The following is a 27,855-nucleotide window of genomic DNA, read 5'->3' on the forward strand; positions in this document are numbered from 1 at the left end:
GGCTCAAGTGAGCTATTGCGATCGCCCTTCGTCCGGCGTCCGTCGTGCGTCGTGCGTCGTGCGTCGTGCGTCGTGCGTCGTCCGTCGTCCGTCGTGCGTCGTCCGTCGTCCGTCGTGCGTCGTGCGTAAACTTTTTACATTTTCATCTTCTTCTTGAAAACCCCAAGACCGATTTTCATCAAACTTGGCAGGTAGCATCCCTAGGGGGTTAGGAACTCAATTTGTTAAAATGGGCACCATGCCCCACCCAGGGGGCCCCCAGGGGGGCCCAAACCCCCCAAAATTAAGGAATCTGTAAAAATCTTCTTCTCTAGAACCAGAAGTGATAGAGCTAAGTTAATACTATGAGTTAGTACATTGATGACTGTAGTTTCAAGTTTGTTCATGGCAGAATCAGGGGTGCCCCCCTTGGGACCCAGGGGAGGGGGGTGGGGAAGGGTTCTAATGGGGCCTAAATTGTACATTTTCATCTTCTTCTTGAGAACCCCATGACCCATTTTCACCAAACTTGGCAGGTAGCATCCCTAGGGGGTTAGGAACTCAATTTGTTAAAATGGGCACCATGCCCCACCCAGGGGGCCCTCAGGGGGCCCAAGCCCCCCAAAATTAAGGATTCTGCAAAAATCTTCTTCTCTAGAACCAGAAGTGATAGTGCTTAGTTAATACTATGAGTTAGTACATTGATGACTGTAGTTTCAAGTTTGTTAATGGCAGAATCAGGGGTGCCCCCCTTGGGACCCAGGGGAGGGGGTGAGGAGGGGTCCTAATGGGGCCTAAATTGTACATTTTTATCATCTTCTTGAGAACCCCATGACCCATTTTCACCAAACTTGGCAGGTAGCATCCCTAGGGGGTTAGGATCTCAATTTGTTAAAATGGGCACCATGCCCCACCCAGGGGGCCCCCAGGGTCCCAAACCCCCCAAATGAAGGAAACTTTATTAATCTTCTCTAGAATCAGAAGTTATAGAGCTGAGATAATACTATGAGTGAGTACATTAATGACTGTAGTTTCAAGTTTGTTCATAGGAGATCCAGGGGTGCCCCTCTTGGGTAGGGGGGGGGGTGGTTGGAAGGGTCCAAATGGGGGCCTGAATTGTACATTTTCATCTTCTTCCTGAAAACCTCATGATGGATTTTTGTCAAACTTGGCAGGTAGCATCCCTAGGGGGTCAGGATCTCAATTTATCAAAATGGGCACCATGCCCCACCCAGAGGGCCCCAGGGGGCCCCAATCCCCCCAAATTAAGGAATCTTAAAAAAAAATTGGGCCTTTATTGTACATTTTCATCTTCTACTTGAGAATGCCTGGTCAAATTTTGGTAGAGCTGTGAATAATTTAGGTTAGTGACTGCGTGAAAGGTGAACTTGCGATACTCAGGTGAGCGCTAGACCCGCGGGTCTCTTGTTGTTGAAACAGTCGACAGTTTCCCTTGATACTATGAATTACCTGGTGGCTTTGTAAGTTCACTATTTCAAGTCCAGGGGGTGTTTCATAAAGCTGTTCTTAAAGTCACAAACAACTTACGGGCAACTGTGATAAGTTCTTGAGCTGAATTATTGATATTCTGATAAGTGTAGCACATCACAACTGATCACCAGTTGCTCATGAGTTTTTCGTAACTTTAAGAACAGCTTTCTGAAACACCTCCCAGGTTGTGATGTTTTCAGCAGATTGCCAGTTTCATTATGATTGCTTGAAATTACCTAGAAATTCCCTCTCTTGACTGTGGTAGAATTCTCTTTTTTTTTCTATTGTAGATGTGATCTGTGGTCTTCCATCCTAGATTTTATAGCCATGTTAATACCTTTTAGTAATCTGTGTGTCTGTTTTACTGTGGCAGGTACTCATCTCTTAAACGTTCTTGAAGGACTTAGTATTGATGTCTTGCATTCATTACATATGATGACGTGGATTTCACCATATCATGTCACTTGTCCTATTCCAGGCATTGAAGTTAGTGAAAAAAAAGAGGCAAAATGGAGAAGCACTCTGAAAGTGCAGACCTCCGCCAAGCAACTCATTTCCACCACTGATCTTGTTCTTCCATAGCTACACAAGTGATTTCCACCCATACGTATGCATGCTGAAAAATCGCCCAATTTCCCAATATACAATGTAGAAGTCTTTTGTTACGTCATCAACTTCCAGCTGTATGGTGCGCCTCGCCCAGTAGAAACTAGAACATGCACTTAATAGTGCACATATGAAAACCTAAAAAATGCGCAGCTTGGACTCCCAAATTCATTGACCCTTCCTGTCAAAATATTGAAAATCCTTCATAAAATCCACAAAAATTCCTGGATCACTACCCAAATTTCATCATCTGTTGCTTGTGTTGTTCTCAACCTTTCCTGTAAGTTTCATCCAAATCTGCTCACAACTTTGTGAGTTATTTTGCACACAGACAAGCCAACCAACAAACAAACCAACACCAATGAAAACATAACCTAGTCCTCCCTTGGTGGAGGTAACAATATAAAGCTTCAAAGTGTGAAGTGATAGTGGTTGGAATTACTTGGTTGTGTGATATAGAAATGTTTGTGTTAATTAAAAACTTTTGACAAGTGGCGGGCAGAAGTGATTCTGGACCAGTATTGTCACCACTGAAATTTCTGAGACAAAGAGCATCAATATTGCCCATGTTTCGCAAGAAAAGTTTTGCAGCGCTTTAACAGCGTTGATGTTAATTATGACGTATTAATATGACATCACAGGCTTGAAACATTCATGACTATGTTACTGTGCATTATCTATAGCCATGGTACAGATCAAAGATCCACTGTAACTGAATGATGTTATATGGTCAACATACCACAGTCATTCTGTCAACTGCTGAATACAAATCCAAAACCAAAAGAACTGGAGAAAAAAAAAAAAATGTCTTCAACATCCTAATTTTTTTGACTTGTATGAAGTAGACTGTAATATTACTGATACTTACTGTTTTGCGATTTGATGTGTTATTTAATGTATACATTCAATGACCTGTTTATCTATACTGTATGAATGAATGTATGTATGACATTATATGTATGTATATACTTTTCTATATACTGCATACGCCTACACACACCCATACGCTCTTATTATGTTTTGGTTGTTTTCAGTCAAAGTTCATATGAGAACGTGTCTCCGGAGCCGTGTTCCTACTTCAGTGCTAGTAGCCGCGAGTATCATTTCACTCTTTCTCTCACGGTCACTGTTGCCTCTCTATTTTTGGAAAAACCTAATGGAAATGAGACAGTATGCATTCTGTTTAATAAATATGAGCATAGTAAGTCAATTTCAGCATTATTTTTTCCTCTTTTTTTTTGTTGTTGATACTGATTAAAACTTTGGTGTTGGTGTGATATCAGTCACCTGCTTTAATTCAAAGTACATCACTTATTTAAGTCAACTCTCTTTAGCAATTTACTGACATAGCATTAATATGTTCACCCATCTTTCAATCAGGTAATCAGATACCAGACTTGGGACTGCTTCGTAGTTGACATAGCGATGCTATTTATGTTTGTTGAAGCAGAAACTTTTAAGGAAATAAAACCCATCATTTTGATTTAGTATCAAGGTTGAGAACATCTCAATGAATCCCATGCAGAGTCTGGACAGCTTTCATAATGAAGTGGGCAACAAGTTGTGGACAATTTTCTTCTTTTTTTAAAATTATACTTATGATCAAGGACATAATCTCTTTTGTAACCAAGATAAAGTGTGGCAAACTTATTCTTTACATAGACCTATGGTGTGGGTTGATGAAAATTAAAGTGAATTTAAATGAAATGACGGTGCTGTGACTGATGGTAGTATGATATATGTATACATGCATGCTGATTAAAATTATGTTCTCTGATAAGAAGGTTGAGAGCATTTGTGTCTCGACTGTGGTCATTAGTCATTGGGATTGGCTCATTCATAGAGAGGTTTTGCAAAATTTATTGTAAGCTGCAACAATTATGATACCAGCCAGGGTACACACAAGCAAGTACCTAAGTTATTGCAACAATTACAACTTAGAATTTATGTTGTACAGGCTGCTCTCATATAAATTTGACCTGTTTTAGTCTACTATACAGTCACTTTTTAAATATATTTGTATGTTGGCAGAAATCTTCAATTTCACCTCAAACTGTTGAAGGTGGACAGAGTCATAAACTAAACTAAGGTGAACTTTTACTTTTCCACCATTATTGTTTCATTTGATCTCACACCACAGCTGAACCACACCCTCCAGATTTCAACATCAGTATTCTGCCTTCCAGGGGGAGGTCAGAACTGACCGTAGAATGGAGTTATCCTCAGCGGATGGAAAAATATTTGACAGCGCCACTTGTGGAAATAAAAAATGACTATAACAATTCATCAGAGCAATTGCTGGTAAAGCAATTTCATCATGTAATTTTTGTGAATGAGACACACAAGATTCTGTTTGCACACTAATCCCATCTGTCTTCATTCTTGTTATTCTCCTTGTTGTAATCTGGGTAATGCATCATGCAGTAACTCATTGGGGTTGTAAGTGGGAAAAAATGAATAATTCGGATTTATTTACACAACTACAACAGGCAATGCAACAAAGAGTGTCCAGTGGCAGAAAACATAAATAGAACGGAAACTAAAACCATGAAGAAGCAGAATGTAGAAAAAACATGGTAATGAAAAATGAGAGTGCATTATCAGTGTTCAACTCTTGTAGCATTACAAAACATTTAGGAGATTAATCTTTAAACAAAAAGATCTGAGATTTCTGAGGAGTTTCCCTGGATACTGGTCAAGGCACTGGGATATAGTAATCACCTCCGTCAAGGGAGGAGGTTATGTTTTCGTTACTGTTGGTTTGTTAGTTAGTTAGTTTGTCCGTGTGCAAAATAACTCAAAAGTAGTTGACGGATTGGGATGAAACTTGCAGGAAAGGTTGAGAATGACACAAGTACCAAACGATTTACTTTTGGTAGTGATCCGAGAATTTTGGGGGAATTTATGAAGGATTTTTTACATTTTGGCAGGTAGGGTCAATGAACTTGGGAGTTCAGGCTACGCGTATTTGAGGTTTGCCTGCGCGCACTAAAGTGTGTGCTCTAGTTTCTGCTGGGGTGAGGGGCGCCGTGCAGCTTAGTGTTTATGACGTAACAAAGGCTTCTATATTGGGAAATCTGGCAACTTTCAGCACACAATGCTATAAGTATGTATAGGTGGAAATCACTGATATCTCTACGGAAGAACAAGATCAGTGGTGAAAATGATTTGCATGCTTGGCGGAGGTCTGCACTCTCAGAGTGCTTTTCTAGTTCCTTGTAATATTGGTACGCAATTTATGTAACTTATAATTCTGCTCAATTACATGACTCTTGAGTCTTGCTTAGCTTGTGTAGGAGAATGTCAGTAAAGAATGGCTTCATGCATTCCATTCCCCTTGTTTTGTTTTGTTTTGTTTTGTTTTTCAAGGATATTCGTGAGTCACACTATAGTGTGACGGTACCGGTAGACTTTAGTAACGTGAGATACTGTGTAAAACTGAAGTCTAGGGGAAAAAGCGACGATGTCCAGGGACCTTGGTCTGATCAAAAATGCAACTTCACGCCTCCACAAAGTAAGCTACATTTAGAGTGCAGTTCCAGACTGTGCTCACAATTATTTGAATAAACAGTGTTCAATAAGATAAATTATCATCTTTATAGGACGTTTTAGCAGCACATTAAAAACGTGTGTTTTTGTCCACTCAATTTTTACTGTTCAATATGAGAGCATATGTGACCCTGCACCACAAAACACACAAAAAGTCGCCAGACATGGAATTTTAGTTCAGGGCAGAATCTGAAAGAGCAGACTGTTAGCTTTAAAATGATGTATAACTCAATTCAAATGGATTCTCCTAACCTATATAAATACTGGAAAGAAAGCCCACACTCTGGAAAAGTTTGAACTGAGAAAAGAGGCTGTGAAGTACAGGGTCTATTCAAGTGCCTAATCTTCACTAATCTGTACTACCCGTGCCATGAATAGGAAAAAAAAAACTTGATGTAAACCATTGTAGCAACAACAATGAAGAGATTATCAGATTAAGCTGAAATTAAACATGTTTGATTTACACATTCTGTTCATAATAAATGTCAACTTTCAGAGCAGTAGCATTATCCTTTCAAAAGTTATTAGAGTTGAAAGTGAAGAGAGTGCAAAGGATTTTCAAGAAATTAAAAGGGGCCTCTAAGAAAAACCTGATCACTCTACTTTACCAAAAAAGGGGTTGTAGAAAAACTGCTGAAAACCCACATTCCCCATTCAATTTATGATCCCAAACTTAGGGATAATGTAGAAGAAGAATAGCTCTCTCAGAAAATATGGAAAACTCAAAACTGACTCGGTTGACCTGTTTCACCTTTCTCGAGTCCTCACATAAAATCAAGGGGTGCGACTTTTTGTTTGTTTTGTGATGCACGATCACATATTGAACGAAATGCATGGGCCAATGCATTAATTCCCCATAGGCAATTGTTACGGGCCGTTCAATAATACGCCATATTTTATCTTGTCTGTTGTGCGAGTGCTTGCTGAGTGCCTGAACGCTTGATACTAGTGAGCGAAATCTTGCTATTTAGTCATTGCTTCATATGTAGTACGTTGCATGCATAGGTAGGGGCTACTCCTTTTTCAGTGTTGCTGAGTCAAGTTCAAAGATGAGTAGAAGTATGATACTTTGTGCAGTTTATGCTTTCTCTACATGATGATTTTAGACAACGATAATTACATTGGATGGCATTAATTCATGGAATACCAGGAAATATTGCACTCGTTAGGACAATAGTGCACTCATCTTCAATTTGGGCAGTATTGGCTCTAACTCGTGCAATATTTATATCATATTGGATGGCTGTGAATGGGATACCAGGGAATATTGCACGAGTTTGGGCCAATGTTGCACAAATTGAAAATGAGTGAAATATTGGCCCTAACAAGTGCAATATTCCCTAGTATTCCATGAATTGATGCCATCCAATATCAGTAATATCATCTACATTATGTGGAGGAAGCATTATACTGCACAAAAGTACCGTACTTCTACTCATCTTTGAAGTTGACTCAGCACGGAAAAAGGAGTAGCCCCTACACAACTAACTGTATGATCTAGCGAGATGTTTGTGCACTTGTGAATTGTAACAAGATTTTGTGCACTGTCTAGTAGCAAGCGTTCGCGCACTCAGCAAGCACTCGCACAACAAACAACAGTAACAATTATGGTAGCCTACGTATGAGGAATTAATATATTGGCCTATGCATTTCATTCAATCTGCTATTGAACAGTAAAAACTGAGCGGACAACAATACACATTTTGTCCGATGCTAAATCTTCCTATATAGATGATAATCCTTAGTATCCTATTCTTAGCCATCCAATATAATATAAATGCAATGACTTGGTCTATCTCCAGTATGGAAATGCAGTAAATTTCAGGTTTGCCAATTCAATGAAAAACAAGATAGAATTTTCTGCATCAGGATTCTCAGGGCTTAACTCTTGATGTACCATGGTGTAAACCCCTGTTTGCCACATTATTCTGAGACACCAACATAGTCGTGTTTTGGGAAAACATTCTGTTTTTCAAATCTATGTAACTTTATTAGATTTTTTGTTACCTCAAGAGGTAATGAGCAAAGATGTAGAGAAAATGACAGCTTTGCTTTGATGTAAATTGCATTGACAAATCTATGCTTACTTTCTTTCAAAAGACCAGTAGCTACATTATTGTAGAGGCATGACTTTTGCACGCAAAACATTGACAGAGACTAGGAATTTACTAGCAAATGCAGTAAGGAACGCCGATTGATATTCAGTTACACATAAAACGCAAGCTACTTGTGACAGGAACTGAACCACGAGAAATGCTTTTGTTGTACTGTGGCATTTCGCGATTTATTGATCTGTTTGGGCGGGTTTGTGCGTTTGAGCAGAATATGCAAAGTTGGCACGTCATCGACTAAGTTGGGCGTGCAAACGTAGCACATAAAGAGTTAATGGATTAAAGTAACACAGAACAAAAAACAAACAGAGAAGTAAAACTATATTTGATATCTGGATAACTGATTTCTGTTCACTTTGAAAGCATTGCATCAATTTCTTGAGTATGTCATCAATTACGTAATGTACTTTCACCTCAGACTGCACGGAAGAATACAAAATGTTCAGTATATCCCATGAAATTCTTATTCTCTGCAGTATTTTTTGGCTGAGAGTTTAACAGAGCCCAGGATTGTCCCAAATTTGCTTTTCATATTCAATTCATATTCCAATTTGACAACTTGGGTACCATATCTGGATTTAGATTGGAAATAGGTGTGTATGTGCTATTCTTTGTTTTACAGAGCCAAATGTCGAAATTGCTGGTGTTTCCCACAGTAATGAGATGAAAGCTGACCAAAGTTTGAGCAGGAACGTCACTGTACATTGGAATGTAAGTAATTTGATTTGATTTGATTTGATTTGTTTATTCTCTGTATGCCATTTTTTTTTCAAATACATCAACTTTCTGCTATTTCATTAACAAAGTACAAAATACCGGTAGTATACTTTTTACAATTTTCATCATTTTCATCAATTATGCAATACATCTGTAGTATAATTACATGAGTAACATGTTAATAATTTGCATACAGAACGATTGCAATAATAAGCACAACGCTTGACTGTTTGGCAACCGATAACAAATAACATTATTATGATTATAGTGAAGAAGAACAAGAGGGTCCAACATGATGCTTGTGGAATAAGGGTTAGGGAGAGAGAGAGAGAGAGAGAGAGAAGAAGGAAGGGGAGGAGATGATAAAAACCTCCGAATACTAGTCTCGCCAGATCAACTCGACATACCTCTATACCTAGACACATACATACATGCACATACTGTATTTATACTAATAAATTACAGTGATGTATTCACATATTAAGTGTTGTTTTTGTCATGTAAAAGTTATATTGAATGAGAAAGAGAGAAAAAGGAGAAGAAGAAGACAAAAAGCAATCATCTGTATACACAGCATAAATTTCTACGTGCCCTTTCAGGGCATGACGTTATAGTGAACCATGATTCGCCCGACATAACATGAATAATGAACAACAGAGAAGGAATGAATCCCAGTGGATCAGAGGAGCACAGTATACTGCAGGTGCATCCGCACGTGCTGAGACTCGGAGAGAAAGAAACATAATACATGTAGATACAACAATGAACAAAGAATGAGTCATCAAGTGTTTCTACAGAAAGTATCACCGGTACTGTGAAATCAACATTTCCCTTACTGCTTTTTTAAATGAATGAATGAATGAATGAAGTGGCCTCTCCTTCAGTTTCAGATTCCTTTTCCTAAAAAGAATGTATTTAATCTAAAAAATAAATTAATAGTATGTTTGTCACCATGACAACATACTTTATGTTTCTTAGGCTGCGTTTATCAACTTTCCCCTTTTTAAACGGCTTTCAAAAGCCGTTTCCAAAGCCCTTTAGAAACGGCTTCCAAAATAGTTGCGTTTATCAACTCTTCGTGAACACGACAACTGGCCTGTCACTGCACAGCTGCATTGCGCAATTCGACCCAAGGAGAAGAGGTCATATAAGGCGTGCATTGTTCGTAACTGCAGTACAATACTACAAAGCCGTTTCAAAACAGCTTTGCATTTATCAACTCCAAAAGGCTTTTATAAACAGGTTTCTGAAAACCTGTTCAGGAAACCTGTTTGGAAAGCTACAAATTTGCGGCTTTCGAAAAGGCTTTCCGAACAGGCTTTCAAAACAGCTTTGCGTTTATCAACTCGTAAAAATTCCTTGAAAGCTGTTTTGAAAACCTGTTTCTGCCGAGAAAAAGAGTTGATAAATGCACCCTTAGTGACATTTGAAGCACCCTTTCACACAGATGTGCATCAGTTTTAATATTCACCTTTGAAAGATCTTGATCTTTGGGTGCATTATAAGTGTAAAAGATTAACGACATGTCTGAGTGAACCAGACCCAACCTCAGTGAGTAAGATCATGCGTTGAGAAGTGACTGAAGTGTGCCTTTAACCCATGCTTTGTTTGCCCTTTAACACATCCACTAGATTGTGCCCTTCACCAAATGCCACAGATATCCAGAAACTTTAGATTGCCAAGAAATAGGCATTACCTAATTCTCTTAATAATCCCTTTTGTTTTGTGTCACTATGGCCCTAGTGTTGGACTGAGGCATACTGTTACACCCAAATGGGCTGGCTAACTTACAATTGGGTCAAATTTGCAGGAATTACTTGTAATTGCATGGCATTAAAAAAAATAAAATATGGTAGTCTATGGTGCTGCAAAAGATAACTGCACGCAACCAGGCCATTTTATGGCATGTTGCGTTTTCATCTTATCTGCACAGTATCATTTTTTATTTGGCTATATTTGTTTGTTTGTTTTTTTAATCACACTCAGCAAGTAATGTGATGTGTAACGAAATGTTGAATCTGGCCAAATAAGCGTAAAACCGGTTTCAGCTAAGCGTGACTATGTTAGAGTACCATCCAGTTTAAATATGAAATTCTCTATTTACACACATAAACAATGGTAGAATCTTCCATCAGGACAAGTACCGGTAATACATTAATACAACTCATTTGCTGAATCAAGTCTTTCTCCTTCAAACTCGAAAAGATTGTTCTTGAAATTCATGAAATTCTAAAACACTGATCAATTCATTGCCTATTTACGTCTATGAAGGGCAATTTGTCAATCAGTTGCAAGATTGTTGTTGTGTACAAGAAGGTTACATTGCTGATGTTTTGTGACTGAGTAAAGTAGCTTGGAGGACGAGCAATATAACATCTGAATGCAGAGGGTACATACACCCTGGTCAGTTCTGTCTGATGCAGGGCGATGATCTTTGACAACAACTTTGACCATCTCATCCCAGACGATGAGAAGACCCGATGCAAATGTAGTGAAGCTCTACAGTATGTCAAAAAAAAAAATGCAATCAGATTTTTGCATTGAAAACACCCAATATGATTAAGCCATCTAAATGCTACTTCAGGGTCTTGAAATATGACATCTTAGCTCTATTTTGCAGAAAACCCCATTCAATTTGGTTAATCAGTCACAGAGAAATGCACATTGTTGTAAAGCATGCCATGAGTCTGATTCTTCCAAGTTTAGCACTTGGATGCTCTTGGAACTACATAATGTGTTAACACAATAGACAGAACTTGGAGGGAAGGGATTCCTGATATGCTCTACAAAAATCCTCATTTCTCTTTGACCACTGAAGCAAATTGAATGGGGTTTTTTGTAAAATGTGGGCAATGAGTTATAGTTTCATACCCTGAAATTGTACTGGATTAAATCACTATTTTTAAAGTTATCGTTGCGGAGGGTACCATTATTGTAATTCTTTTGGAACATACGGTATAGTACATTGCACTCTTTAGCATACAAATAGTGAATGGTAACAAGTGTGATGGTACAAGATTTTGCTCAAGGTGAAAGATAGAGGCGCTCTACTCAATGAGGTGATAGTGGGCCTCATCTTTCACCGAGTGCAAAATCTTGTTCCATTGCATGAGTAAAGACCATTTTTATTACACTATTTGTTTTATTCAACACCTCGAACGTCAACAGGTGTGGCAACCGTTTTCTGTGAAAGACATATGCATAACCGAACAGTCACAGTCACCATACATACGTGTGCGAAGCAGATTGGTTAAAGTTGTTTACAAAAATGAGTGACAAAGGTATCGCACTTGTAAGCGTGCTTGTAATTGTTGAGTGTGTGCGGGAAATGTTTGTTTATTGTGACGTCAGAGCTGTACGATGGAACAAAAACTTCGAGTCAATGGTGAGTTTAACATGGCAGTTAATGGAAATGGATGACGTCAGACATGCGCTATCCATTTTGCTCTAACAAAATTGCACGGGTGACAGCCACAGCGTGCAATGGAACTTTCAACTAAATGTCACGTGATGGGCAATCAACCAATCGGATAGCTACATTCTTTGAAGGTGTTGTATAAAAGGTATAATCCGTAAGTCCCAAAGTTTTCAGGCAGCCAAACTTATTTAAATCACCATCTCAGATTGATGATCATGCATCTTTTTGTCTTGCCGAACGAGTTTGAGCAGGGGACTATGAAACGGGCTCCGTACGTGTGTGTGTCCGTGCGTCCGTCCGTGCGTCCGTCTGTCTGTCTGTCTGTCTGTGCGTCCGTGTGTGATCAAAATATCTTCAATTTGCTACTTCTCTGTCATTTATGAGCCAATTTTGATTCTTTTTGCTTTATATGATAGCACTACATGGGAGCTTTGAAACTTCTACATAGAATTTCAGTTGTGACCTTTGACCTTGACCTTTGACCTATATTGTACATTTTGCTACAAAATGCTACTCCTTCACCATTTCTAACCTGATTTCGATTCCGTTTGCTTTATGTGATGGCTCTAGGTGAGGGCTTCAAAACTTCCACACAGAATTTTGACCTTTGACTTCTTTGACCTTTGACCTTGATTTTTGACCTATATTGTACATTGGCTACAAAATGCTACTTCTTCGCCATTTCTAACCCGATTTCGATTCCGTTTGCTTTATGCGATGGCACTAGGTGAGGGCTTCAAAACTTCTACACAGAATTTTGACCTTTGACCTTGATTTTTGACCTACAGTTAAACTCGCCTAAGTCGACATCGCATATGTCGAATAATCGCGCAAGTCGATGATTTTAAAACGTCCCGATTTTTCCCCATTGACTTACGTGTATTAATTCACTCACAAGTCGAATTTTGTAAGTCGAATACTCGCCTAAGTCGATGAAATTCCAAGAACACTTTCACGGAAAAACCATTAAATTCACTGTGCCTAAGTGGAATAAGATTTTATTGTGCAATAAATCACTGTCAAAATCACGAGACGCCAGTTTTTGTTTACGTAAGAACTAGCCGGCCAGACAGGTGACAAAAAAATGATCTAAAGTATCAAAATTCAAAGCGATCGCATGCGAGTGTTGAACTCTCTTCGTGTTTGGAGGTCCGCTGGTACAGCCCTGTCGCGCTAGCGCTACGTACGTACAGCGACTGGGTTGTGTATAGTCCGTGTATGTTTGCAGTCTGCGCTGTGCAGTGGAAGGATGAAGCTGCTGATTTTCAAAGCGGAAAGTAGGGGGAAAGTTACGGGCACAGGTAAATCAGAATTACACCTCTACACGCATTTCAAGCCACGGTATGGTAAACTGGAATTAATCACTGCTCAAATATCGTTCATATTCACTTCCCCAAGGTTTAACAAGGGTGTAAAGTAATCGGACCTGTGCCAATACAGTCAGTGGCGTATCTAGGGAAAACGGCGCCCGGGGCAAGCGCGAAAATTGCGCCCCTAATTTCTGAAAAAGACTATTGTTCAACCCCAACCCCATCCCGGTAGGGACTTTAAGCAAAGTCCACATGGTATGCTTTTCAAGTCCTTAAAAGGGGTCTTTTTGAGGGTGATTTGAATGTAATGAATTTTGACAAATTTTGGCGAGCGAGCGCAGCGAGCGAGCCGAAAATTTGTGTATTTCAGCTGACAAAATATGGAATTCTTGTCATTTTTTGCTTATCAAATCTTACAATTCTAATCAAGATAGTGACGGCCTTATAGATAACGATTTATCTATACCAACAAACTGAGTACTTTAAAAAATATTCTAAATCAGAGGGGCATTTCATGAAGCATTTTGTCCGACAACTTGTCGGACAAAATTTGCTTTCAGCCAATCAGAAGCAAGGATTTCAGTAGCTTTTAACAGTTTGTCAGACGAAATATCTGAGAAATTGCTTCATGAAATGCCCCCCCCCCCCCATGTACGCGCGAGTGAGCCGAAATTTGTATATTTCCGCATCATCGTCACGTTTTGTTATCTCCTTTTTAATTTTGATAAATTTTGGGGAGCGAGCGCAGCAAGCGAGCCGAAAATTTTTGTATTTCAGCTTACAAAACATGGAACTCTTGTCATTTTTTGCTTATCAAATCTTACAATTCTAATCAAAATACAATGTATAGTGACGGTCTTATAGATAACGATTTTTACCAACAAACTGAAGACTTGAAAAAATACTCTGAATTAGTACCAGCGAGTGAGCCGAAATTTGTATATTTCCGCGTCATCATCATCATGTTTTGTTCTTATCTCCATTTTGTTTTGATAAATTTTTGCGAGCGAGCGCAGCGAGCAAGCCGAAAATTGTTGTATTTCAGCTTACAAAACATGGAAGTCTTGTCATTTTTGCTTATCAAATCTTACAATTCTAATCAAGATATAGTGACGGCCTTATAGATAACGATTTTTACCAACAAAATGAGGGCTTGAAGAAATACTCTAAATTAGTACGAGCGAGGGAGCCGAAATTTGTATATTTCCACGTCATCATAACTTTTTGTTCTTATCTTGTTTGATTTTTTTGGCGCCCCCCCCCCCCCCCGTATGTTTGAAAGCGTTGGCGCCTTCTTTTGATCCAATTGGCGATCGCTTCAGAACGAAAGAAATTGCAGCCGCTGCTCAGTGAAACATTTTGCCTGCTAAATATAAAATGACATGTGTGAACACAATAGACATTGTCATTTTGTCCGCTTCATCATCACATTTTGTTCTTACCTTCTTCTTCTATATAAAATTTAGAGAGCGAGCGCAGCGAGCGAGCCAAAAATTGTATTTCAGCTTACATAACATGGAATTCTTGTGTGAACACAATAAACATTGTCATTTTGTCCGAGTCATCGTTATGTTTTGTTTTTATCTTTTTTTGATTTGGTTTTCTGCCCCCCCCCCCTTAATTCTGGTGAGTTTCTTCTTCTTCTTCTTCTTCTTTTCTTTTTTCTTTTTTTCTTTTTTTTTTCTTCTTCTTCGTTTTTTTTTTTTGCGCCCCCAAGGAGTGGCGCCCGGGGCACGTGCCCCCCTTGCCCCCCCCCCCCCCCTAGATACACCACTGCCAATACTAATGCACTGTCCATGCAAAGTTAGCCGCGGCCCTGCCGGGCGACCCGTGCTGCGGCACACCTCTCCAGCTCTCGGCTGCAGAGTAGACAACATACATGTACATCTATACATAATGTACGTGTGGTGTAACTGTTGTTAAGTCGATTTTTTTCGACTTACACACAAGTCGAAAATCGCCTAAGTCGATGTGTTTTGCTCAGTCCTGAGAAGATCGACTTATGTGAGTTTAACTGTATATTGTACATTTTGCTACAAAATGCTACTTCCGGCGGGGACATATATTACGCACCGCGTAATTTCTACTTTTCCTTGTTTTTATTTCCCCCAAGGTGGAAATGCTAACTGCTGGACCATATCAAGGACTGCTGGGCTTCGAAGTGAAGACAAAACAGCGTTCCTCAGGAGCAGAACGAGCCCATAACCTTTCTCTGTCGGAGGAATACAAACATAATCTGGTTGATAATGACAACTTTAGCCTTGAAATACCAGGTGAGCAAGCAAAGTATGTACACTATGTATGCAGAGTATATTAAGAGTATAGACGTGGAAAGCCCTTTCTCCTGTCTTTATGAGCTTTTCTTGCCTCAGCTCTGAAGGGTGCTCCAGGCATTACATTCAGGTTCTCGGGATGTCTGCAGTCTGCCCATCGGTTCATCCCACAGTATGTCATCATGATTTCAGAGGCTCTGCTCAATGGATTTTCTTGCTATGTAGTTCAAGGAGGTATTTCACTATAAGCGCTAAAACATCAATCCTAAGTTCAATTCAACTGAATATAGGGACAGTTTTGGAATCAGTAGAATGGTCCTCTGATGTATGGAACCATTTCACTATGAAGGTATTCGTGACCACCCAGGTCAAAAATCCACACAAAGTTGCAGATTGGGATTCTTTGTAATGGACCAAAATATGGCATTATTCATGAATTTGAATATGGCATTATTGTTGACTAACTGAAATATTTAATGTCTGTCTTATCTAAAGGAGTGATCTTTACTCTACCGACAATATTGTACTGTCAAAATCTGCCAGCTTAACCTGTTCTTATTTCTCCAAGAGCCTCCAATGCCCCCAAATGCGTTTCTGATATAACCAGGTTCCCTGTATATCAGGTGATGCCACAGGAACCTAGTATACTAAGTTCCCATATTAAAGGAACCAGTTAAAACAAAGCTGAAACAGAGATATTAGCATGTTTTTTGTTGTTGTTTGTTTGTTGTTGTTTTTAAATGGACCATACTTTGTTTTCGTTAATACTTCTGCACAGTATACCTGAGTCATCCCAACTTTCAAATCCTCTTTTCTCCCCTTTCTATTAAGCCGCAGCTCTTAACTCTCTCATTTCTGTCCCTTTTTTATTGGGTTAGGATGGTCCAATTTCAACATGTTAAATATTATGTTAATGCTACAGATTTACTCTTTTCAACTCTGTTAGAAATTATTTTGGCCTGCCTTTTGAGAGTTTTGAGCTGGGCATTTACATTTTCGAATAATAATTTGCCCCCACCTTGCACGTTCTAGAGTACATTTTGAATGTCAATATGTGACCGTGCATCACAAAACAAACACAAAGTCGCACCACTTGATTTTACGTGAGGACTAAAAAAAGGTGAAATGGGTCAACTAAGCCAATCTTGAGTTTTTCATATTTTCTGAAAGAACTATCTTTCTTCTACATTATGCTGAAGTTTGGGATCATAACACTCATTGGAAAGTGTGTTATTAAGCAGTTTTTCTAGAACCTTTTTTTTTAGGAGAGTAGAATAATCAGGTATGTCTAAGAGTCCCCTTTTTTATTTCTTGGAATCTTTTACACACTCTTTACTTTCAAGTTTGATAACTTTTGAAAGGATATTGCATGTGGTTTGAAAGTTGGCATTAATCATGGACAGAATGTGTTAAAAGACCATGCTCAATTTCAGCTTAATCTGATAATCCCTTCATTGTTGTTGCTCTGTTGTATGACTTCCTGTGTTTTGTCCCTTTCGTCGCACAGCTAGTGCGGCTTGGTGAAAGATGAAGCGCTTGAATAGACCCTGTACTTCAAAGCCTCTTTTCTCAGTTCACACTTTTCCAGAGTGTGTGCTTTCTTTCCAGTATTTAGGTAGGTTAGGAGAGTCCATGTGAATTGAGTTATACATCATTTTGAAGCTTAGAGTCTGCTCTTTCATAATCTGCCCTTAACTAAAAATCCATATCTAGCGACTTTTTGTTCGTTTTGTGGTGCAGGGTCACATATATCCTTCCCAAGTTGATAAGGGCCTTGTCTTATGAAGAGTTAAAATCGATTATATACAATGAAGTTGATTTCAACTGTAAGTCTAAGGCAGCCTGTGTGGTAGGAAATTTAAAATTAATTCTATCTTTTGATAAAATGTGGCCCTGAACTGCACCTATCCCCACCTTCATTTTCATTGTGTGGCTTGACATAGCTCCCATGTTTTAGTGAAACATGGCCCAGGTATCAGGGTGCTACATAAGCTCTTGCCTGATTGCCTGGGGCAAGTGAAAGTCAAAGTTGGGCAAGTGTTTTGAAACATTTTAAAAAGTGCTTGCCCACATTGGGCAAGCAAAAAGGTTTGAAGCCAATTTTTTTTTTTTTTACTTTTTCCTCCCTATAAACCCACAAAATGATCAGAATACAGAAATCCAAAATAATGACTCTTTCTTGAGGCTATACACTAAAATTTCACTTCAGCAACTTTCCATCACTTATGTGTAAAATATGCGTGAAGAAGCCCCAATGCAGTATTACACCAGCTCTCAATCGAACTAAGTTTGTTACTCAAATCAACATGTGCTTTTCATTCAAGTGATTGTGTTTCATTAAGCCCTTGACTTGTAATTGTGATTTTCTTTATCATTTGTGACCGGCGACAACGGTTTCAGGCAAAAGTCGGGCATTTTGAAAATTCATTTTTTCACTGAATCACATTGCCCATTTCCTAAGCTTTGCATTGATATAAAACACTTGCATTCTTTGGCACCATAAGTGGGCATGGAAAGCGAATTATAAAATGGGTTCAAGAACGTAGCCAATAGGAAGCGCTGAAATGAGTCACGTGGGCTTTGATTACTTTAGTACCATTGCACTGCAGTACCAGTGCGCACTCAATCAGTTGTTGCAAGTGCGTTGCGCGCTACTATACGCGCTGTCAATCCTGTAAACAACTTCTAGTTCGGGCTGCCGGCCGGCCTTTCTTGTGTGCTTAATATGTGGCGTACGTATCCTAGTACTCTTATACGTACGTACAGTACTTATGTGCGGGATTTCCGAGTGCGACGTGCTTGACTCGAGCGAGTGCTACATGTAGCTGACTGGTAATGGTATTGACCCACAAAGGTACGTGAAAAATGCTGTTAGTTTTCGACCCATTTTATAAAACAAATGATGCACAGGATCATTTCGTGGCGTTAGTGGAGATGCAGCTCACTCTCGGTATTTACAATGTAGTGCAACATGCACTCGGCTTCGCCTCGTGCATGTTTCACAATTGTAAATACCCTCGAGTGCGCTATACGCCTCCACTAACGCACTCTATCCTGTGCATCATTTGTATAATAAAATGCACTTTTAAGTTGTTAGCCTGACAAAATTGCGAGAAAACAGGCTTTGAAGATTCACCTCTTTCTCAAAGACAATGTCTGAGCGGCGATGCGAGGTGAGAATCACCCATCGGTACGATGATGCCAATCGATGTTAAGCTCCGCCTCTAGCAACCGCATAGCCTTCTGATTGGCTCACTGAGAGAGTCAAATTTCCCGGGCACCCTTCCTAGGAGCTCAGCGTATGGAGCCGAAAAACAATGCCGTTCGCTCGGGTTTGTTTTACCATTACGTCTTTCAAGATGGCGGATACGATAATTGCACGTATGGTGTACATGTGTATGGGCGCACGCATTACGCAATGGCATCCACACGCCATGACCATGTGCATGTAACAGGAGCGGGTGGCGAATCCACACATTTACAAATCGCATTTTCATTGTTGTTGATTTGACTTTATCATTGGCGACCCTTTTGTAGGCAGAAAAATGCCAGTGCTGGCAAAGGTCACGCTTCCTGTTTGTTTTGCTTTTACAAGCCGTGCATATGTTGCCTTGTTCGGTGGTGTTAATTATATTAAAACAAACAAACAAACACGACTCGTTAGTTTCGTGCGATCTTGATGTGTAGTATTTGAATATAACTGGTTTCATGTGACCTCTCCTTTCCTCTCATCTACCTTCCCTTGAGTCAGTCTGCTGTCATAATTTTTACTACATGTACAAGTAGACTACCGGGTATTGTTTTTTCTTTTCACACGATTATGTCGTGCTAAATGATATTTGTTTCACTTCCGTTGTCGAACATTGCGGTAGAATAGTTTGGATTGAAAGCCAAACGAAGAGCACGCACTGCAGCGTATAAACCACTATAGCAAGAACAATGGAGCATGTAATCATGCATACGTGGACAAAGCATTCCCCAAACGCTGCAACTGGAGGTGTCTCTGAAAGCCGAATTATGTAAATGTGTGCAACGCACCAGCCAATCGCATGCGAGACCTTGCGCCGTAGCAACGCTGGGGATATTGGCGCAGCATTCGAAAGAAGCTCGAAACTGACGAGTGCGATCCAACATAGGGTGCTTAAAATTCCATTTTCGATAGGAAAAACGTAGTCTTATGCTATGAAATTTAGTGTAAATGTAGAAAACATATCAAAGATTCGATTTCTGCAAAAAACCCAAATCGACAAAAATAATGGTAAAGATCTTTGTACCCCGCCTAGGAGGAAATTTGCTCTTGCGACTTTTGCCTGAAACCGTTGTCGCGGGTCACATTTTGTTATTACTGGACTTTATTTTCGGGCAAGGATTCTGCTGCAATTTGAAAATCTGGTTTGCTTGACCGGGCAAGTGGTGAAAAAAAAAAGTTATACAGTTGAACCTCTCGTATCCGGACAAGTCGGGACCGGGGCTCATCCGGATAAGGGATTTGGCCGGATACGGGAGACTCTATGCTTTATACATGTACATATATATATATATATACACATGTACTGATGTAGCCCATTGTAGTACCACATGTAGTAATGTGTATACTGCAACCTTTTCATTGTTACACTCAGTAACAGACAGCTACATTACCTGTAAATACCGTACCGGGCCCAAGGTAAAAAGTGATAGCGCATTGCGATTGGGTTGCTCTCTTCCCCACACTCTCTCTCCCGCTCTCTCTTTGTGTGTGTACTGTGTGTGAACAATTTTTGAGTGTTCAATATCATTCGTTGCTCAGCCAATGACTCGAAACAATGCATGTCTATCTAGTCATATCGACGGCTGTGTATGGACCTATATGGCAATGCGATATGAGAGGACTCGAGCGCATAATCTGTCCATGTTCTTGTGATGATTTGGGGATGTTTGGGGATGTTAAAATGTCTGAAGGTAAGCAATTTGGAAGGATATTTGATGTAATGTATGTTAATCATGTTGGAAGTAATATGTAATTCATGTGTGTTTGTGTAGGAGTTCTCAAGGAGTTGGGAATCCCCCTTTCCTCCCGTAATTATTAAAAAAAAAAAAAAATCACGGCGAGATTGCGTCCGTATAATAGTGAGATCCGGATAAAGGGAGGCCGGATAAGAGAGGTTCAACTGTATAAGCACCCTGGAGGTATGCTATGTGACATGGAAATACAAGAGCTGATAAATCAAGGTCAAACCCTCAAGTTCAAAGGTCTCTGAACTTTGGCTGGATTTGCATTTTTCAGAGCTGTAACATCATCTTGGGATGTCTAGTGCTTGTATGATTTGTTAGGAAGGATTGAAATGGATGAGTATTTCCATAAAGGGACAATGAGTGGTACAAGTTCAAATGTCACTATACTTGTGGGAAAGAAGGAAATAAAAATATTACCAGTCATTTCCACAGCTCAAAATATCGGATGATTATATAAGTTTGTGGGCAGGGTAGAAATCAATTCACATTTATTTGTATGAACATGAGGGTGGTGACAGGTCAAGGTCAAAGACCACTTTTCTTCAGCTAAAAATCTTAATTTGGAAAATTAGTTTATCATTGCCCATCATTCATGTTATGTGGTAAGAAGGAAAAAAAATATTGAAAACTCAACAATAATTTTCCTGAATTTAATACAGGGAAGAAAAAAAAAGTTCAAGTGAAAGATCAACATGAGTTACCAAAATTGTTTTCTGTTAAGTTTCCCTAGGTCTAAGTCCAATAGTAGTCCTGACGGTGGAATGCTGAGAAATGAATTGGAAAATATTTCTTTTGTGCTGAAAGGATAAAGGTCTATCCTCAATCGGTAGTCATGATCAATTAACTTTCATCAACACAGAGATGAAAGATGGTGTTCTTATGGCAGATGTAGTGATTACATGAGAAGTAGAGACATGAAAGTAAGTTGGTTGTGCACGACAGTCAAATTGCTCTAGTTTGGTTCGTCTTTCTTTATTATAATTATTGACATTATTTCTCCATATGGAAAGAAACTGCTGTTACATGCAATCCCTAGCTTCCCTGTTCTTTGATTTCATATGAAGAATTTATGGCGAAATTAAGTTTCCGAAAAATAAAAATGTATCCTCGCTGTGCATGATATTTTCTAATGTTTGTCTTCTTTCTTTGTTTCTCCACAGACCTACGCACAAATGAATCATATGATATCATGTTAGCTGGTTACAATGAAGTTGGGTTTTCAGTCTCACAAAGGCATCCTGTTGAAGCTGTACAAGTAAAGAGTGGAGCAAGAAGTAAGACGGAGCAGTGTAATTTATGTCATTCTCTGGTTAACCCTAAAAAGACGAGGGGGGGGGGATTTTTCACAATAAATCTGTGACATAAAAATCTCGGGCAGCAACGTTTCATGACTTCTTTCTTTTCATGCAACTTTTGAGACCAAATTTGTGATGCTCAGGTACGCGGTTCTGAAGTTACGCAATATTTTGTAAGTGCATGTCAGACCCAAAATTGCTCACAAATGTGATTTCATGTACAAATCCAATGCAAATTCTGTTTCTAGCCAAAATTCATAAATTTGTTATCATTTTTATTTTTACTGATTAAAATCAATTAATTTCATTTTGGTTATAATCGGAATAGTGTTGGCAAATGAAATATATAAGAAGTATTAAATACAATAAAATACATAGGCAAACAAATTTGATACAGTCACTTTTTTAATGTATATTCAATAAGGATCCTAAAAAGAGTACCTAGACCAATAATAAGCAGTTTTGGTCCTTTATTTACAGATTAACAGCCAATTACAATAATTTCAAGCATAAATTTGCATAATTAATTTATCAAAAATAAATTTGAATAATTGCGGAATAATAATCTATTCATTTTTATAGATTACCTTGTGGGTGCTGCGTGTGCCAATTTTCCTGGCAATCATGTGGTCAATGGCCAAGATCTTGGGAGGGGTGCTGGAGTCTTTCATTTGATTTTCTTGTCAGTCCCTGACTGGACTGATAGAGCACGCATATCTGAACATCAATGTGGGCGAGGTGATCCTTTGTGTCAAGAAGGTAGTCCATGATAACATGAAGATGCAGTGCTGGGTATGGTATATGTGATGTCCAGGTCAAAACCTGCAAAGAGGAACAGATTAGGATTCTTTATAATGGACCAAAATACGTCATCAAGGTTGGCAGACTCAAACTTTATTCATCATTTGTCTTACCTGGGAAAGTAATTGTTTCTTCACCTACCGTCAGAATTTGGTGCTCTAAATGAAACTGAAATGAAGATTTTAGCAGTTTTTCTAGACCATATTGTTTTGAATAGGCGCTGCTGTCCCTTGGAAATTGATACTTCTGCACAGCATGTCTGCGTGACCCGAATCTTAAAATCCCCTTTTCTCCTGTTTCTGTGAAACTGCACCTCGTAACCTTTACAAATGTACTTCAATCACTTTTTGACTGGGTCACCGGTGGTCTCATTTTAACAAATCATATGTCATTTTAAAGCTTTCTCTTTTAATCGTGTAGGCCTATGTAGAAAAGTGGAAATTCATTTGGCCACCTTTTGTGGACTTTGAGCCAGGTGGTGACATATTTTCTTATGTATCGCTGACTGATAGGGACTGGGTAGGACATGACTTAAGCATATTTGCGAGTGAAAGGTACGAATACAGCCTTTGCTGTGTTGAGCTTAAAAATTCTCTGAAATACAAATGCATGTTGATTTGTGTTGATTTATGGTACCCTCAACATCACTTTTGCAGTGAAACAAATATCTAGAAACATTCCATATATTTTTAACTAATTTTTCTTCTATTTTTCTTCAGTTTACTATATGCCCACCAAAAAAAAAAAAATCCTTCCAAACCAATATTCCTGTTGTGACCTCATCTGTCAATCATTGCTACAGTACTGATATGTTTAACAAAAGACACTGGAATGCACCTTCCCCTCGACTGAGCATAACTTGCATGTTACCTCGCTATGTCTTTTGTTGGTCACATTAATATCACAGAAGCATGCAAATATATGGACTATTGCTAGGTATTCATTTCACCGCAACAGTGATGTTGAGGGTATCATAAATCAACACAAATCAACATGCATTTGTATTTCAGAGAACCTTTAAGATAGATTTCAGTGATCCACAGCTTGATATCTCTGCAAACAGCAAATCCCAAGATGGATGCCTATTGCTCATTACCAGTGGTGGATTCAGAGGGGGGCGCAACCAGCGTACACCCCTCCCCCCTTTATTTTTTGTTAAAAACAAAAGAAATAAAAAGAAAGAAGTGAAATGAAACCCGGAAGTGACACCAGAAATGTTAGTTGTCTCCCCACACACACACATAATTCTTGGATCCACCCCTGTATTACGTAGGAATACTAAATAACCTGTGTGTCGTCAGTATAAATCATTGACTCAAGACCGCGAGCCTTGATGATATGAGAAATACATGTAGGTGCACTGTGCAGTGTGTAGAGAAGTGCCTCTATGGGTGTGTTCAAGAGCTCTAAAGCGAACCGAAGCACACTGAACTAATGCATTCTGTACTGAACTGTGCAGGTTTGGAGCGTTCGATTGCTCTGTTGAGAAAGCATACCTCATGAGTTATTTTTGGAGGGGGTCATGCATTTTTTAGCAAGAGGGTCATTCATCTGGCATGCTTGAACTACTTACAGATGTCCCGAACAAGGAGAATGAACTCTTCGCATTATGATGTATGTGCATGTTACACACATTCTTCACATGCAAACTTTTGGTCCGCTTTTGGTACCCTTTTGGAGCACATCTGGAAGTTGTCCACTGTTGGCTCGATACAGTACGGTATGGTACGCTTTAGGAGTGTTCGAGTGCTCTTGCAACGCAGGTACAATACGGTACAGTTCACTTTAGGAGAGCGCTCGAATACACCCTATGACAGAGCCTTGAGGCACACCATAGTCAGCACTGCATCTCTGCGGACACTACAAATACAATTCTACAGTTTGTATATCACCTTGTATATCCCTACCCAAAATATTTATGACGTGACATTCCATTTCTATTTCTTTGATATTGTCCAATTTTTTTTTCACATTTTTGTACTTCTTTTGTTGCTGCAGATTTTCTCTTCATCTTCTATGTAATTGGTACGTTGGGTGTTCTCATTCTGTTGGTGCTGTTTGCGTACTCCTACCAGCGACTGAAGAACAACTTTGACCAGTTTCCGGAGCCAATTTTTACCACGGTCAGTCATATTTTGCCAAATAAACCTCCATCCAGGCTCTACTTATTCCTCACTGTCCCTTTGCCCACTCCCCCCTCCTTCCCCAGTTCAGTTCAAAAATATCTTTGAGACTTTCCTTTTTTTCAGTGACTCAGAGTATGATATTGTATCTCTTACAGTAATATTTTGATAAAGTCACAGATCTTTCACCATGGAAATTTGCACGGTAAAATAAAAATTGGAAATTGGATATTTGTTGGCAAATTTTTGTGTGTAATACATAAACTACGTATTGACCAAAGTTCCAAGTGTCTGTATCTTTTAAAATCTGTAACTGTTCAAAGCATGTATTATATTGAAATGACTTCATCTCCTTAATGTGTGAGTGCATCTCAATTTCAGGCTGGTTTTGTCCTAACTTTGTTGGTTGTCTTCTTGTGATAACCATGTAGAAATGAATCGAGAGGAAAAACAGTCAAACCTGCCTTAGTGGCCACCTGTCTATATCAGCCACCTGCCGTATACGGCCACTGAAAACGTTCATCTCAGTTGGATGGCTATTATGAATAGGTTTGACAGCAAAGGGCATTTGGAAGTTCAAAATCTAGAGAATTTGAAAAAGAGAGAAAAAGTCAGCATCAGTAAATGGATTTGTAACAGGGTTTTTTAGTGACAACTTTTAAAGAACAGAGAGAGAAAAATCCTCTTGGCACACCCCAATTTAGTAGTTCTGAGATGCACATGAATATCTTTGTATAATCAAGAATGAAGGCAAGTTTTAACCAAAAGCTAGTACATCAGGATTTAGTCAGTTTGTTGCTGTATTTTCCAGACGGACCGTGTGAACCTCAGACCGAGACCTGAACCAGAGGTGTTTGACCAGCTGGCTGTTGCAGCCACAGCAGATGAGGAGGTAGCAGTGGAGAGTAAGCTGCCTCAAGAATATGTCACCATGGTACCTTCAGGAGCTGCAAAGGTGCCCCTTCTGGCTCAAGATAATGAGGCCAGTCATCAAGCAGATGGATATACTCAGATGTCAACAGATGGCATTAGCTATACCCAGATTGCAAGGAATTCCAGAGGAAATGACTCCACCTCTCCATACTTACCAGCGAATGTCATGCAGGACTCTCTAGGGAAGGGAAGCCCCTTAGGCATGTTGACCACTTCCTCTGGAGGACAGACCATTGATGGCTATGATGCCCAGCATTACATATCTCCAGGACAAAGTACACCTGGTCAAGGTACTACTGGGATGAATCCAGAGGTGGACAAGGATGCTCCTGATGCTGATGATCAGTTTGGTCCACCATGTGCAGCTACCAGCTCTTATGTGCCTTTTCAGCCCAAGGAGAACGAAATGGCAGCTTACAGTCCAGCTCCTGTGATGTCATCTGCCCTGCCTCTGGACTCTGGGTACGTGGATAACACAGCAATCGCCCCAGTGACCAGTGCTGGTGGAGGAAAACCCTTGGGTGGCAGCAAGATCAGCCCTGATGCCTCACCAGTGCATGCAGTTATAGACCATGCCAGGACCAGTGCAGGCTTGAAGTCAGGATCTGACCAATTCAGCGATGAGCTGGAATCATGTCTCCAGGAGGACAAGGACTGGAAAGCATCATTTGATGATGAAATTACTCCCCTTGTAGGCGAGAGGGATCAAAATCAAGGTCCAGAGGAAAATGTCAGCAGAACCCCGGTAGCAGCTGTTGCAGGCAACGTTACTCCACCACAGCTGACTGAGAATTGTGATGCAACTTTAGGCGCAAGACATGAAATGCCGGCACCCCCTCATAGCGGGTATGTCACTCAAGCACAGATCGCACCCAGACTTTCGAGGAACCCCGCCCAACAGCCTAGGGGAATGCATTCTCCATACCATCCACACTCACAAATTTTCTAATACAACTCTGAACAATGCAATTGCAAAGTGTCAATTATAGATGTGACAATCAAGCCCACAGCTTTTATTGGGCACATCTGAACAGTACTTGACAGATACAAGAGAAAATGAACAGTTTGAAAGTGAAACACTGAAACACATACATTGTACTAAGACAAGGGAACTCAGGGAAACTTTTGAGGTACTAAAACTTTATATTATCTTTAATTATTCAGTATTGATATAAAATTCAATTTGCTGAAAATTAATGAGGTTGACCTTTGTGTGCAGTATCTCTCTGACGTGAGTGCGTCCCTCAAATTCTAACCATTTATTCATCAGATTTGTTTAATAGACATCATTACAGAAATGAGACTTTTAACCCGTTGAGGACGGTTTGATTTTGCTACAACATGCATTTCCCATAGACGCTTGCCCAAGTATACTCGGTAGTCGTTCTCAACGGTTAACATTATGTATCGTATTCTATATAAGGTAATCATTGTACAAAAAGGTGTTAAATACCTCTTGTTAAATCCACATAAATTTTGCCATTTGTCATTGATAACAAATTTAGTTTGAAAAACAATGTTGTTGAAATATCTTGTAAACTAGCTATTCAGGTCATAGACATTTTAAGTCGTTAGAGAAATCATGTCCTCTCTTCCTTTCTTGTGAGTATGGTAATTCCGTTGTTGTCCCTCATTCATAGTGTTGTAGTACTATTTTGGGAAATTGTGCTCTTGTTCATGATGGTAGACTATTGTAATTACAAAAAGTGCAACTTGATTTTTGTTTTACTTATTCCTGCCTTTAAATTCATGCCATAGAAATTTACTTCAATTTTTTTTCCGTCTTTAGCTAGCTTGAAATGTAACTTTAAAGATAGGAAATCAAATTTTAGAATTCAACTATAATTTAAGATAGAACTCTGAACATTCTGAAAGCTACCCTTGAATGTTTGCTGCCTTTGTTTTATTTGCATTGTCTGTTGTCTTTCTTCAGTTCCATAGCATTTATTTGTTAATCAAATGTTAAATCAAATGTTGATGTTTAATCAAAATTCTGGTTAATCAAATGCAATTGCAGCTTTTTGTAGGGTGAACCTTTGATAGCAGCCCTATGGTTTCTGCTTGTTCTTTCACAATATATATATTTTTTTAATTTTGCTTAGGTATTTAGCCAATGAAAAATAATGTTTATATGGTTTTAATGATACATGAAATGTACATATTGAATATCTATCTATTATGGTTATATGTATGGGAAACTTTGAACAGCAAGGACCTTAAAGGTCCTGTTTACCTTTGGGAGCAGTGATTTTAA

General features: G+C 39.3%; 1 protein-coding gene across 1 annotated transcript in view; it reads left to right on the forward strand.

Moving 5' to 3' along the window:
* Nucleotides 1-26,987, forward strand: part of LOC139722935 (uncharacterized) — a 66,547-nt gene extending 39,560 nt beyond the window's left edge. Inside the window, exons 4-11 of the mRNA XM_071634218.1 lie at nucleotides 3,111-3,277; nucleotides 4,217-4,377; nucleotides 5,446-5,590; nucleotides 8,359-8,447; nucleotides 15,295-15,454; nucleotides 21,610-21,723; nucleotides 24,544-24,668; nucleotides 25,480-26,987. Coding sequence (XP_071490319.1) covers nucleotides 3,111-3,277; nucleotides 4,217-4,377; nucleotides 5,446-5,590; nucleotides 8,359-8,447; nucleotides 15,295-15,454; nucleotides 21,610-21,723; nucleotides 24,544-24,668; nucleotides 25,480-26,550 — 2,032 coding nt within the window. The 3' untranslated portion in view covers nucleotides 26,551-26,987. The remainder of the gene's footprint in view (nucleotides 1-3,110; nucleotides 3,278-4,216; nucleotides 4,378-5,445; nucleotides 5,591-8,358; nucleotides 8,448-15,294; nucleotides 15,455-21,609; nucleotides 21,724-24,543; nucleotides 24,669-25,479) is intronic.
* Nucleotides 26,988-27,855: the final 868 nt, after the last annotated feature.

This window comes from Diadema antillarum, unplaced genomic scaffold, assembly GCF_040938485.1.
Source record: "Diadema antillarum isolate AM-2024a unplaced genomic scaffold, OU_Dant_1.0 scf00000178, whole genome shotgun sequence".
Taxonomy (NCBI): domain Eukaryota; kingdom Metazoa; phylum Echinodermata; class Echinoidea; order Diadematoida; family Diadematidae; genus Diadema; species Diadema antillarum.